The 14,956-nt window shown below is 36.8% G+C and overlaps 1 protein-coding gene across 1 annotated transcript in view; it reads right to left on the bottom strand.

The window, feature by feature from the left end:
* LOC128492590 (dynein axonemal heavy chain 3-like) overlaps positions 1 to 14,956 on the bottom strand; it is a 428,956-nt gene that overhangs the window by 346,355 nt on the left and 67,645 nt on the right. Inside the window, exons 5-6 of the mRNA XM_053465187.1 lie at positions 4,810 to 5,312; positions 4,263 to 4,395 (exon numbers count right to left, since the gene is read on the bottom strand). Coding sequence (XP_053321162.1) covers positions 4,263 to 4,395; positions 4,810 to 5,312 — 636 coding nt within the window. The remainder of the gene's footprint in view (positions 1 to 4,262; positions 4,396 to 4,809; positions 5,313 to 14,956) is intronic.

Here is a 14,956-nt window from a genome sequence, read left to right as displayed (position 1 = left end):
TGCCCTTTGAGAAGACACTAGAGACCTGTTTGATAAAGTTACATGTGTGAATTAGGATATCATATATGTTTATTCCTAGAGACTAAAACCTTAATCATATTTTGAAACCAGCTACTTTCTAACATGAATAACTGGTGTTATGTATCCAAGAACAGGATGAAGCTGTATATCATCTTTGATCTTTGGGGCAATTCGCATGGTTATGTTATGTGCTGTTCTCGAATCACTGCAACATTAAATTTGAAAACTTAAAATCTGTCAGTAATCTCCTATATTACAATAAAAGTATAATGGCACATCTGCCAAGTGTTTCAAAGCCCTGGAGTCACAGTATGTTCCTACAAAATGCACCCAAATACCCAAGTACCGTTAAGTAACCCATAAGGCGAAAAAATTGTATATTTTGTAATCCCCCAAATTGCCATCTAACAAGATCCTTAGCCTTGCATACTCATTGATACAGAAAATGGAAAGTCTGCTGTTCATCCCTTTGGCGGCCAAGAGGGTTAACAGTTAACAGCTTGATTCTATCAGCGACAGTACCCTTGACTTCTTCTGCCTCTGCTGAATAAACTCACTCTTCATACATAAAATATATGCTACACAAAAACCATTGAATGGGAGATGTAAAACCATGGTCTTTGTCAATCTACAACCTTCTCATGACTAGATAGCAAAATGAAATGCTAATCTAAAATGAAGTGGGTGCCAATCTCCGTCACTTTGCTATGGCTTTCTGCTTTTCTTTCCAATATAAGATGTCTGTTTAAAGAGATAATAATGCCCTACATTATTCTTATCTATATCGCTGTATCTCAGTTTAATGATAGGAGCTGGTAAGAATCAAGTATAGGGATCATTTATGGCTTAAGCAGAAACATCTTGGACTTACCTGCTGACCCACGCAATATAAAAATGCATATAATAAATAAATGCTTACAAATGCATGTTAATTGTTATACTAAACACAAATCCACATGTACCAGTGCACTGAAAACAAAAATTAACAAAGATTCTCTAAATTACCAATAATAAAAAATCTAAAATGAAAAAAATTAATAAAACAATTGTACTATTGTCACTCTCAATTACTAAAAATCCAGAACACAAGTAAACCATCCAGATGACTCATGGAGCCTCGGAAGACCTACAATGCACTCAGGTAAACCAGGTATATTTAACGGCAGACACCATTAGCCCAGTTGTTATTGTAATGCTTGACTAGCTTTTTATGATATACACTATGGTAGCAGACAATATTTGCAGACATGGCCATAAGAATTTAAAGTGCTCTGCCGAGTCTTTGTTTATTAAGTCGTATATTTTATATCTAGAACCCATTCACTAATTTTTTTTTTTTTTACTAATTGCCGTTACCTGCTCCTTCTTATTCTTACTATTTCTGATTTATGGACGCTTGCCAGTTTAAAAAAAAATCTTTGGATTTTACCCTCCCAGTCTGCTACGTTCATAAAAACCCTCATCTGCATTGGCTTATGTAGATTGCAGCATCTGAAACCAGCAGTAAGCTTCATTAATTTTTAAAACTATGTGACCTCAGTGCAGTTTACAGAGTGTAAACATAATCACAAATTAGATGGTAGAATACTGCTGTTTAATATTGCATATACAGTGTGAACAGCATGTTCCCGTGTCACAATTGGTGATTATAAAAACACACTGTTGAAATAATGTATGGATCCTGCATAGCCTACAGGCTGTCTAACCAGCCTTATTCAGTAGGCTATTATGAACTCATTGTGTTGAACTCAAACCGCATCTTCTATAATATTTCCTGGGCAAATACGGTATACATTTAAATGTGAAAATGAGCATTCTTACCTACAACCTAAAATATGTATACAAATGGTCCGCTCTATTGTTCCACTTGCGTACCCTCTCCTGCCACTGTGGAGATTGTATCTGCGATGTTTATTACCGTGTGTCTGGTACAGCTGTGACACTAATCTGTCTGCACAGAACAGTTGAGAAGGGGTGGTAGAAAAGAGAAAGAGAGCCTGCTGACTTCTAGGCTGGGAATCAAAACCTGAGGCCAAGTCAAGGCTGAGTAGATATGACACCAGTAAAAGCATCAAAGCTCTGTCCTTCATCAAGGGGCATTACAAGGCTTTCTTTCTTTTTTTCTTTTTTTTTTATGAAAAAGTAGGGAGTCTCGCTGAACTGTGTCAAACAGAGAACTACCTTATACAGGCTTCTGGTGTCTGCCAATCAACCCATGCAGGGTACAGGTAACTATTGTTCCCAGAAAGACCTGAAACCAGGCAGCTCAGACTGTGACGGATTTCTGCAAATGTCTCAAATATAACCCTGTCTGAGGAGCACAAAGCACCTTACAATGTCTGTCTGTCTGCCTGCCCTCCCCACCCTATCAAGCCACCCATCTATCATCCACTGGTCTTTAAATTAACTGTGCTTTTTTCAACAATCTAAATTCAGGCATCTTACAAACTTTGTAAGGGCATCAGACTAATTGCAGCCTTGTGGATTAGGAGCATAGACAAAGTATAATTTAGCCATTCTATGTCAAGCCCCTTTGACATTTTATATATTGCATTCCCTCTACACAAACCAGTTTGAAGCTAATTAAATCGTGGAGTACTTGAGGGGTAAGCACTGGCAAGGTACTGTGTACCCATGCATAGCAACAGACACACAGTACACCTAGAATACTCCACAGGTTACAAGTGTGTTTATTCATTTATTTTCTTTTATAAAATTAACAATTAACCTTATGTAGTAATACCCAATCTTAGTGTATTTTCATTATGTGAATATATATGGAAATACTCTTTTTCAATAATTCAAGGACTAGAAATTTGCAGTCGCATTAAGGATGCATGTCTTACAAGTGTTATGTTATGTACAGATACTTTTATCTACAACTTTAAAGAAAAATATCAAACACCTGCTGCTATAGATTGACTATAAGGTTTTATTTAAATTATCCATGGCATTTCAGTCCTTTCATTGAGACGCTCTACTATAAAATGTAGCACAGAAACTGTGACAAATTACACCATTATTGCCAGCATGCGAGGGGAAATCTATATCGCGCGCTAGACTAACAAAGTATGTTTAACGCACAGTGTTAGCTGCAGAGTGGAATTCCACGGCTCCAAATGCATTCTTTTGTTTAAGCAGTATATAATCATAGGGATAAACAAACGAGCCTAATTTCCACTGAAATCAGGCACCGATGCATGCAAATGTAAAAAAAAAAAATTACAAATATTCTACAAAAGGACATGCCTGTCACCTTCACTTATATGGATTTGTAATCTATTCACACAGAGGATTACCTATCTCCAGAGGGGATAAAAGATATATACTGGAGAGTGCAATATTACAATGCAGCAAGGGAACAGAGGATGAAATGGGCAGTTGTACACTAGAGAACTAGATTGCTCCGTGAATTATTACATTACCAAAGCACAGAGGGTTAACCATTACAACACAGATATATGTGTGTGCATTTTAACTCCATAAAAGCTTAATATGTAAAGGACTGTGTCTTGTTCTAAAACTAGCATGTCACTGGTATCGCTGGGTTACTGCTTCTACAACCCCGAATAACCCTGCACAGGTTAAGTTTTGCACGAGGCAGAAATTAAACTACAGATCCGTTTTTGAACCCTCAAACCGACTTATCTTTCACAAAATATTAATGAATATTTTTGTTTCTGCCCCATTAGGAAGCAAAATTAGGTTTCCACGTTGGGAGCCATAAATAAATTAAAGATGAAATCAGCATAAAGGTAATTTCTGTATTATACATCTATAGAAATATAGATTCATCAAAGAGATAAAGAATAGCTAATAGATTTATTTTTCAGACCAGGCTTGATTATGATAAGACTCTAAGCACAGTTGCTTCAGCAGTGATTTGGAATCTGCATGATAAACGTGCACTTGCTTAGATTAATGGAGCCTGAACCTGTTGCTGAAAAGAACTGGAAGCTAATTTGCTGCGTTAACTACACGGCTCATGTATGCTGTGGCTGATGAATTCATCAAAAATCTGTTCTCTCGCCCCCCCAAAAAAGACAATGGAGAAAACTCAATGGAGGGATGCACATCTTGAAGCAATCGAGTTAAACACAGTAAAATACTAATTAGGAACTTATTAATTATATATATATAAATATTTTTTTTAAGTATAATTGACCCCATATAAATTTGTGGACTAGTTTGAAAACCCTGCCTTGCCTCTGATAATAGCTTGCTGACCTGCAAACACTCACCGATCTATGTGTCCTTCTGTAGGTGTTCCTGGTCTTGAGAGGCCATGTGTGGAGTACCTTGATGGAGGAAACACCACACCGAGTACTGCTCTGGTGGCTGCATCATGTTCTCTTCTGTCTTCTGGTCCAGAATCTTGGGGGCAGAGTAAAAAAAAAAAATAGACATGAGTTACTTGATGATTTTAATAACAAATAGGTAAAGAAGACCTAATTGGTAAGGCAAAAACTTTTGTTTTACATTACGTACTGCTTACAGTACTGCTTACATTGTTTGGTGTTAGTATGAATAAACAATAATATCTGGTATGATAATTAAAAATGTTAAGAATAGTATGAATACATACATAATATGTATATAAAGCGTGTGCTTGTTATATTTTTTAAAAATTCCCTTTACAAATACAAAACCAAGATAACGAAAAAAGTAATTCAAGTTTTAAATTAAAAAAAAAATCTTACAATTAAGAAAAAAAAAATCAAAAAAAGGCATAATAAAAAAAATAGTATATTCAAAAAATGTGTATCGAGATGAATCCTTTTCACTCACCAAGATATTTGCCGTTTCTTTTTTTCTTGGTATTGTCAGAGGATGTACGGATTTCAGACCGGCTATACCTTCTCAGCTCCCCTAGCTCCTCTCTTGCAGGTGTGTGGAGAGAAAGACCGGCTTTGTCTTGAGAGAAAGACAGTGGCCTGTGTAAGCCGAGGCTCTCTGCATTGTCTGGTGATGTTGGAAAAGCTCGGAAACTCCTACTGGGAGACAGGTATTTGCTGCAGTCTGCAATCCAAACAGGTTGAATTGTGCTCTTGTAATGATAGTCGCCCTGGTTTTTGTGTCTCAGAGTGTCTGTGCACTGAATCGAGGGATGCCTCTTCTCCTTACTATTTATTTGCTCCTGGATTGGAGGGAGAGGTTCGGAGTTTTTCAGTCCAAGATCAAAGGCAGGCATGCAATTGGATGATGCGCTGTGTTCTGACTGGCATTCAGTTCCCTGGGTTGCTGCATTGCTGAAAAACTCACAGTGGTCTTCATTCCAGGAGCCAGCAGCTCTGCGAGATTTAAAAAAAAAAAAAAATAATCATTTAAGAAGCAGACTAGCTTTTTACTCCACCCCTATTTGCATTCTTTTTCCCCCTAGTACTAAATAGTAGCTATTTCGACGGCGGAAACACATAATAAAGACAAGGTTAGATGTTGTCAAAATAGCATAATCTGTGATAACAAAACAAAAAATGATAACATCATACAAATTATGAATTTTATTTCCCTGCAGTCACAAACATCAGAGATTTACTTTAGAAAGAAATCTGTTAGATCCTTCCTCCGGTTTCCATAGTGATTTCATTTTTCCCCCTTTTATCGCAGATTGGCTATAGAGCTGAAAGCCTTTGTTGTTTAAAAGGCTTATGCTACCAGCTGTCAATAGAAAAAACAAGTAAACACAGTATGTTGAATGCCGCCAATATTTTTAGGTTGTGGTATGTACTGTTACATGAATTAAAATAGAATTGTGTGAGTGCATGGGGTTTGTAAGAATACGGCCAAAGCTTTAACCCTTTAGGGACCACTGTGGTGCAATGCTTTAGCTATTAGGTTGTTAAAGTGTTAATAAACATACCCCTATGAAGATACCATGTTTCCTACTCATCTTTAGAAAAAAAAATACAGGCATATAGGTATATAAAATGCACGCACTTGCATTAAAACAATACTTATAAGTCTTGCTTAATGCCTACAGCTGTCTAATATAAAGACATGAAACCAATTAAACACAACAATGACTGTAACAGATCAACACATCAAATGTTTAATGCATTTGCCTGTCAAACATTCACCCACTGGTCGTATAAAACATTGAATTCCCAAGTTTTTAAATTCTAATTAAGACCAGTTTCTAATCCTCACTTCTAAAGCACTTTAATAACCAAGGAACTGTAGGTTGCCGGTTCAACTTGTAGGTTATTAAATTCAAGTATAAATGTCTTCTCTTTCCAATGAACAATTGTCTTCACATTAAATATATCGATTTTGTGTCATCAGTTGATATATGCTTCACAAATACACTGCCAGCACTGGGAATGCATTACAAATGAACTGCACAGAATATGTGCAATTGCATCCTTATCATAAATTTAAGTTAAATGCATTTTGCATAAAGCGAAGTATTGGGTGGATCAAATGATCATTGTATTTAAGATATGATCTGCAATCTGAGAATTTGGTGATGTACACTTAAAATATACAATAATGTACAGTAAAATATTATTGTACACTTAAAATATACAATAATGTACAATAAAATATGCATAAAAATACTGATCAGTAGCATCTGCTAGGGTATTTTATTCTTATTACAGCCTGTTACATAAATTTAGACTAGTTAGAATTATCCAGTGGTGATTGGCAATTATGTTGATGATCGTATATAAATTTAGCTACAAGTCACCAAGTTACTTTCTACTGCCTGGATATTATGTCTCTATAAATCTGAAGAACTTAGCTAATTATTTGTGTAATGTTCTGAAAATGTAATAAATCTTTTTTTTTGTCATTGTATTGTTCTGAGAAAGGTTTAATCTCTAGAACAAACAAACCTAAATGCAGGAATATAACAAATAGTTATAGTACTTGTCTATTAACAATGCAAGATAAGATAGTTTTCCTTAATTTGAAGGTTAATACAAAGAATAATTTTTCTCTGGTTATTTATGATGTCATCTCTCTGGATCCAACTTAAGGAACCTTTAAATGAATCGCCCAAGTTCATCTATGAAACAGAATGTCTTAGTAGCCTTCAGCCATGTGTAGGCATGTGAGATGGTCTAATGATTTCAAAAGACAGAGGAGTGAAATGATCAACAGTTGGTTTACTATTGCAGACATTTTAAAAATGGATAATGTCAGGTTCATTTATCATAAATATATGTACGTGGGAGATAGTGTTATATATTGGTGAACATCTGTAATTTCCCTTCTCCAGACACCAGGTATTTTAGAGCTATGGTGTCTAAGCAAAAACCCAAAGGACATGCTTATTTAGGGCAGTTAATTCACATAAATAAAAGATCAGTTTGACATGCCGAAAAGGTGAACACACATCAGGACAAATGTGACAACACATACTGGATAGACCAAGAATAGCGCATAGATTTTAACAGCTTTCTGTGTACATGTTGGGTACTTACTGGTGTCAAATGAGACACAAATTCTCAAAAGTGCTAAGCAAGCTGAAATCTGATGGCACAGAAAGGTCTCCCTGATTTACGGAAATAAAACACTGTCACCCAAACCGGAATATTGACAAGTCCTAAATTCTAATGCATTATAAAGGAGATTATATTGGTCAAGGGGTAAGATTTTTAAACATTCTGCGCTATATGAGTTTGTTTGCATTAAAGATTTATCAAAACAGTAAATGCAACCTATTGTAGTGCACAGACCACCCACTGTTGGACATATATAATCTATATTCCAAATCACTCTTCCTTTCTTTCTTGGCTGCCTACCTTTCCTGCATCCTCCATGTAAGATAAACTGCAGAAAAATAGTACTGATCTCCAATGACTTTACAGCTCCCTGATCTCCACTGCCCGCAACGGAGGAACAATGGGGCAGGAATGAGAGACCAGTAGTCAAGACTGTCCAACTGGAATACTTGGGAAGTATGCAAGAAGGAAACCATTGGGATTTTGTGTTATAGTTGAATAGTCGACACAACAAATATTAGTGAATTAGTGCCATACATAATTATCGTGAATTAGTGCAAAAAGTGTTAATGTGCTTGAATGAACTTGTCAAGAGCAGTGTCTCATCTAAAATACCTATAGTATGTGGTGCCAGCATGAAACTTTAACCCCTTCTGGTCCATGGCTTTTTAAATACCATTTTTATATGTGTAGTCCAATGCTTAGTATGAATAATTTATTTTAATAAACTGGCAAAAAATAAAAGTGTCCTGATTTTGGAAATGCCTCATTTGTATTGAATTTCCATATGCTTTGATACTTATGGATCAAATGTAGTTCCTATGCTAGGTTGGTAACTGGAATACTGAACAAAGATGCCAAATACACCCACAAAAGTATATATTTGTAATGAAACTCAGGCTATGTTGCTAGGAGCATTTGGCCACTTGTCATGCAGCCATTTGGCCACCAATCACTGCCAAAGTGTGTTACTTAGGATTTTTGGAATTTGTGGAAGCTACAGGTTATGAATTGGAACGTGCCCAATACTGTTTCCAAATGTGAAATTTGCACATTACCTTTTGCTGGCCCTATGGCTCATTTGGGATTGTTTTGCAGCTTCCAATTCACAATAGCCCACAAAAGTATATATTTCTAGAAAGCAAACATCCTAAGATATGCGCTAGGAGCGCTTGGAGACTTGTCATTAAGCCATTTGCCCACCCATCTTTGCCAAATGATGCGTAAGATTTTTTGCACAGGTTATGTGCAGTGGCTGCGTAATCCAACAAAACAAATTACAGCCAGGGGCAGATCAGGCCAGGTGAGGCCCTGGGGCTACACTGTTACAAGGGGCCCCTTCAAGAATAATATATATATATTTATTTTTATTTATTAATTATTATTATTAATTTTTTTTTAAAATTCACTCATACACAGTCACATATCAGCCTGGAAATGGAAAGCTCAAGATACTATCATGTCAAGGAATCTTATTCAAAAGGACAGGAAGAAGCCACAGACAAAAGGGGGGGGGGCATCATGCAAAGCATGATAGCTAACTGAATGTCCGCACGTACCCAGGCAGCCATCAGGCAAGACAGTATTAAAAAAAAACCTTTGCATAAATGTTGTAGAAGCTGCTTTTCTCCTTGTGCTGCAGCACTGATATACAGAGACACACAACAGGGAAAAAGGAACATACATGCATACATGCACATGTTATTATGATTATGATTTTATTATTTATTATTACTATAGCGCCATCATATTCTGCAGAGCTGTACAATGCATAAACAAGACATAACAATTAGTGCATAACAGAGATTTCAGCACATAAACACACACAACTGGATGCTCACTGACTTCCATAAACACAGTTCCCAGCTCCTACCTACAGGGTACCTCTCTTCCTGAGAGTATCCTTACACACGATTCTTAACTTTTTCTTTAAAAAGCCAAGCAGCTTCCACATACTGCCCGCAACGTAACTAAAAAAGGAGCTTCCTTTAGGCTGATCATGTTCCACGCGAAGAAGTAAGAAGCAGGAAGTTGACTCTGTCATAGCTGATACCCAGATGGAATCTGCCTATGCCTCTGCAAACACACTTCAGCAGGAGAAAGCATGTGCACCAAAGTCCCCATCCCATCTGGGCTCCCACATCACCCAGCACACTAAGTACACAAGGGACACTGTGTTTTCACTCAACACAATTTCACTGAAAATACAGCATGATGCTGATTCACAAAAATGAGAGATTGTAGGTGTGTTTGCAGGAGAGATGTTCTTTCAATTGGTCAATTGCATTATAAAGGGCCAATCAAGTGCGATCATCCTGCAGAAAGGGCTGACATGGCCCAGCATACTCCATACTTCAAACGGTCATGCGACTTTCAAGAAAACTCCCCCATTAACAACATCCGCTAAAAGGCCAGCTCAGCTCTTCTTGCAGACTCAACAGGGTTGGCTCTTCATAACACAAAATGAAACCAGGGAGTTTGAAACTACGACTCTTCTGTTACCCCCCATTTTTAGTGAACACATGTTCCTTTGCGGTTTAAAATTCCTAACATGGCAAAAATCCAAAAATGCCAAACATATATTTATAAAACAAGCCTAAAAGGGATTCTCTAGGAACATCAACTTTGGTACATTTCTTCAACAAGTGATCTTAATACAAATCTATCCATATGGAAGCATGCACATGCTGAGGAAAGGATATGGGAAAATACGTTTCCTACTTTAGAATTCATAAGAATTATTAAAGCAAGGAACTGAAAACTATATAAGAACAGTTTGATATTTGGCTGTATAATATAAACTTAGTAGCTGATCAGCAGGTAAGAAAAGTACGGTTGCTGCCAATTCACCTGAAGCGGCGAGTTCATCATCAATAATGTTCTATTTTCAGTTTATTGTCCTTAAAGCACCATAAAACGTTGAGTTAAATTCCGCCTTATGCAGATGAACACTAATGAAATCGGAATGCGTAAGTAGCAAATGCTCCATGTATAACTGCAATAAAAACTGAACAGATTGGAAAACATTTATTGTAAACAGGTGGAACCGCCCTCAATTGCATATTAAAAAATGTGTACTTTATTTTAATAAATTCATATTACTCTTTCGCAAAAACCATGGCCCATTTATAATCTGGTACTCCCTAAAGAGACAGGTGTCATACACCACAAACAATGCAGCTGCAGGCCGGTTTATAATGTCGGATTTGGAAAAGAGAGGACTCCAGCGATTCCGCAATTTACACAAGGTGCAAACTGAATGAATCCTGATTTATAAAACCAACATTATAAATGAAATATTATAATAATATATAATTATAATATATTCATTATAAATGAAATATTAAATGTGTTAGTCAACTCTGTCAAGGACACAATAGTTGAATAAGTAAGGCTAACTGTGTGTGTCCAACAATTTACAATTCATAGATGCTAAACCATTGCCTTTATCTTAACGTGACATACAGACAAACAAAATGCTTTGCACAGGTTGTAATGATCAAGTCATACATCAAAGTCATCTGATTTTTGCAGACAAACATTTTCTCTGCATGTTTCCTTTGGTTAGACGATCAACGTACTGTTTGTTTTTGTTTATGTTGATGCTTGGCTGGGACACCGAGGGTAGCTTCTGACGCAGAAGGAGAGTTGGGTGATGTTGCATTTTCTTCTTAACATGGCGCCCCTATACAATTCCAATGTAGTCCCATCTCTAACCCGCCGTATGGAAACCCCAGTACAGGGAATACCACGCAGTTTTGAACTATACAAAGTTTGTGATTCCAGAAGTCTTGTCAATCTGTTCATGCTCATAGCCATTACCAATACGTTCATTACCTGAGTGTTCCTCTGTGACTAGGTTTAGCCATTACATGTTTCATGAAGATAACAGCGGTGGCCCAGCAAAAATAAAATACAGCTGCAGGTGTACTCTCCCAACACAGAATAACGGACAGTAATTAAAAACCTGCACAGGCTACCCCTGCTGAACACACATACGAGTAGCCCATTTTTCTTAGTAGGTCTTAACTTGTTCCATACGCACAGACTATTAAAGGGGAAGTCCCATTAAAAAATTATAAAAAGGCACTGTTTTCCAAAAAAAAAAGGTAATTCCTGAAAGTTCATGGTTAATCAGTGTCTTTAATGAGCATACTTTCACTAATATTATATCAAGGAAGAGAATATGAGGTGCTTTACTGGTGTTCACTCTTCTTCAGTTAAATTATGTGAAATCTATCAAAATGACATTAATTTATGCAAACAGAGTAAACCTTTTAATGACAAAACATGAATATTGCATGCATGGGGTGAGAAAGAAAGTAGAAGCAAAAAAGGTTTTCCACTGTTAAATTGTAATAGATTTTCAAACATAAGGCATATATATAAACCAATTGTAGTGATGGCAGGTAGTAAAACGGTTAAAGTAAACCGCCAGTGAAGGCCATCTGAAGGTACAGAGGATTAAAGCACCATGATGCATTAAAGGCCACATAAGAACCACCCGTGAGTGATGACACAGATGCAGAATGTTGCTTGTCAGAAGCCTGTGTTCCGATTGATTTTTCTTGCTAGAATCGATCATTATGACAGGAAGCAGAACTTGTAAATAAGAAAGGTGCATATTTTTTTAAACACAGGGTCGCGCAAACTTGTTTGAAAGATAATGTCTGTGCTTACACACTGATATGTCTTATACATTTAGGTAAACAGAACAGGCTCAATGAAAGGCAGGTCTGGAAATACAACTTAAGCAAATTCCAAGTTCTATGCGAAGTTGCTGCACACCCATGGGTGCATCCAAATGCAGAGGGTGGGAGGGCTTGGTAAATCCACTGAGCCACTACCAGTTTATGTTCAAATCACAGTGAGCTGCAGAATTCAATGGGGTTTATTCACTATGAATAAAGAAGGGCAAACACTGGCAGGTTTATCCAGCTAGATTGACTGAGCTGCCCCTATACAGTCCAAGAAGATTTATAATGAGGAGATTTAGAGGAAATCTTGTTGATTTACATTATACAGGACTAGTCAAGCACTCCCTGTATTGAAAGCTTGTTAGGGCTTTACATTCATAATATAAACTGAAGTCAAGAAGTCGAAATTACAAATCTCCTGCAAACTATTTTAACTTTTCCAGGTAAAAACAAATCACCCAGAACTTGCACACCCTTGCCTGAAACTTGCAGAATTTATAGCCATAGACAAGTTTTGTTGGAAGTGATAGAATGCAAGGGCATGAGACCCAGTGAAGTCTGCTCAGTTAAGTTAACTCTTCACTTCTCAGTGAATAGACCCATATGTGCATCATCATTAAACAAAACAAAATATATTAACAAAGGTGTATACATTAATGCATTACAAAACATAATCTGCTGCAAATCTTTTTAATTTAAGATTTTAATTACCAAGAATTGTGGAACAACTAGTTCCGCTAAGGGCAGCACATTTATTAACCTGCTAAATGACAAATGCATGTCACAATTAGTATCTACCTCCAACCAAAATGGATGTTTGTCTGGATCTAGTAATAACCAACAATTTGAGTTTATCTCAAAGTAAGAGATCACATGGTTTCATTTGAGATTATTTTTTAAAAAAGGGAATTGCTAACTATTCCACCAAAACACTTTTTCACAGGGTTAACGTTGACGGGCTAAGGGCATCTATAGAACACAAAGACTGAGATAGATTATTTTCAGGACTAAACACACAAGACAAGTGGAATACCTTTAAACACAAATTATGCAATTACACATATCAATGCATACCTTTGGGAAACAAATATTAAAGAAGCCAACGTAAACCAACCAGTAATGTAAGACATGAAATAACAACTGGCATTCAAACATTATAAAAGCAAGGGATCAGCAGCATCATTTATAGAATACGAACACGCCAACAAAGCCTGCAAAAAGGCGATTAAAATGGCTAAATTGGAAAATGACAAACTGATTGCTAAGGAGCGTAACCCCCCCTCCTAAAAAAAATTAAGAATATAAAAGGAAGAAAAGCTTAAGGCAGAAAATGCTGGTCTTTTGTTATCTGAAATGGGAAATTTGGTTAGTGAGGACAGGGAGCAGATATTTTTTAGAACTTTTTTCATCTGTTTATACCAAGGAAGAAACGATGGTTGAGCCCTTGCTGGCTGATTTTATCAAAACATTACAACAAACATGGGATTGGCTGACACAGGAAAAAAAGTGCTTAAGCAATTAAGCACTTAAGGTAGAAAAGACCCCAGGGCCAGATGGTATACCCCCAAGGGCAAATGTAAAGTTATGCATTATGGGGAAAATAATAACAATGCAACATATACTTTAAATGGAATCTCCCTGGGAAAAAAAACTACTAATGAGAAGGATTTAGGAATAATAATAGACAAATTAGCACCAATGTGTAATGATAGTCAGCAGCTGCAATGTCCAATAAGATATTGGCATGTATAAAATGGGGTATTGATTCACGGGAGGAGGATACCATGTTGTTTCTTTACAAGTTAATGTTGAGACCTCACCTTGAATATCCGGTGCAATTTTGGGCACCAGTCCTTAAAAAGGACATTATAGAACTAGAAAAAGTGCAAACTAGGGGTACAAAATTAATATGGGCATAGGACGACTCCAAAAGTTGCACTTGTATACACTAGAAAAAGGGCGTCTTAGCGGGGATATTATAACATTGTATAAATATGTGCAGGGCCAATATAAAGAGCTCTCAAGTCAACAGAAATGTACAAAGAACAAGAGGTCACTCTGTAAGCCTGGAAGAATGGATATTTCACAGGCAAAAGGAAGGGATTCTTTACAGTAAGGGCAATAAAGATATGAAATCCACTGCCACAAGCGGCTGTGCTATCAAATACATTGAATGCATTCAAAAGAGATCTGGATAAATAAAAATATAACATGCAGGGCCATAGATAATAGAATAAACATTAGTATTTAGAGCTTCTTGATCCAAGGAGAAATATGATTGACTTTTGAAGTCAAGAAGGAATCCCCCCTCAAATGCAAAAGTCTACAAATAGCTTAATTGGGCCTATTTTTCCCCTCTTCTGGATTAAAAGCAGGAAGGATTGAACTTGATCGACTTAGGTATTTTTTCAACCTTTATTACTATGTAACTAAATTACTAGCGCTACTTTAAATGTTATACATCCGCTTTACCGCATGGAGTCTATGTAGACAGTCACAGATTTGCACGCTGGCAAACCACTGACAGGACCATTCCATTGCTTGATAGGATGATTAGGCCACTTTTCAAACTTTGTACCAGAACCAAAAAAATGTTTTAGGGTTTACTAATTCAAGGGGGAGTTTATAGGAAGGGCTGCTGCTTCAAATCGCCTGTGTTAAAGGACCGACCCTGAGATCTTCTCCTGCCTCAATGGTTGACATGGTACTATAGAAAGGATGGTTAATCGTGAGAGATCTCTTGATGGTTATCTCATTTACTTTAGTATACTATTTGCAGGATCAGGCCAT

This window comes from Spea bombifrons, chromosome 4, assembly GCF_027358695.1.
Source record: "Spea bombifrons isolate aSpeBom1 chromosome 4, aSpeBom1.2.pri, whole genome shotgun sequence".
Taxonomy (NCBI): Eukaryota; Metazoa; Chordata; class Amphibia; order Anura; family Pelobatidae; genus Spea; species Spea bombifrons.
Note: the sequence above shows the minus strand (reverse complement) of the source record. Positions and strands in the feature narration are given on the sequence as shown.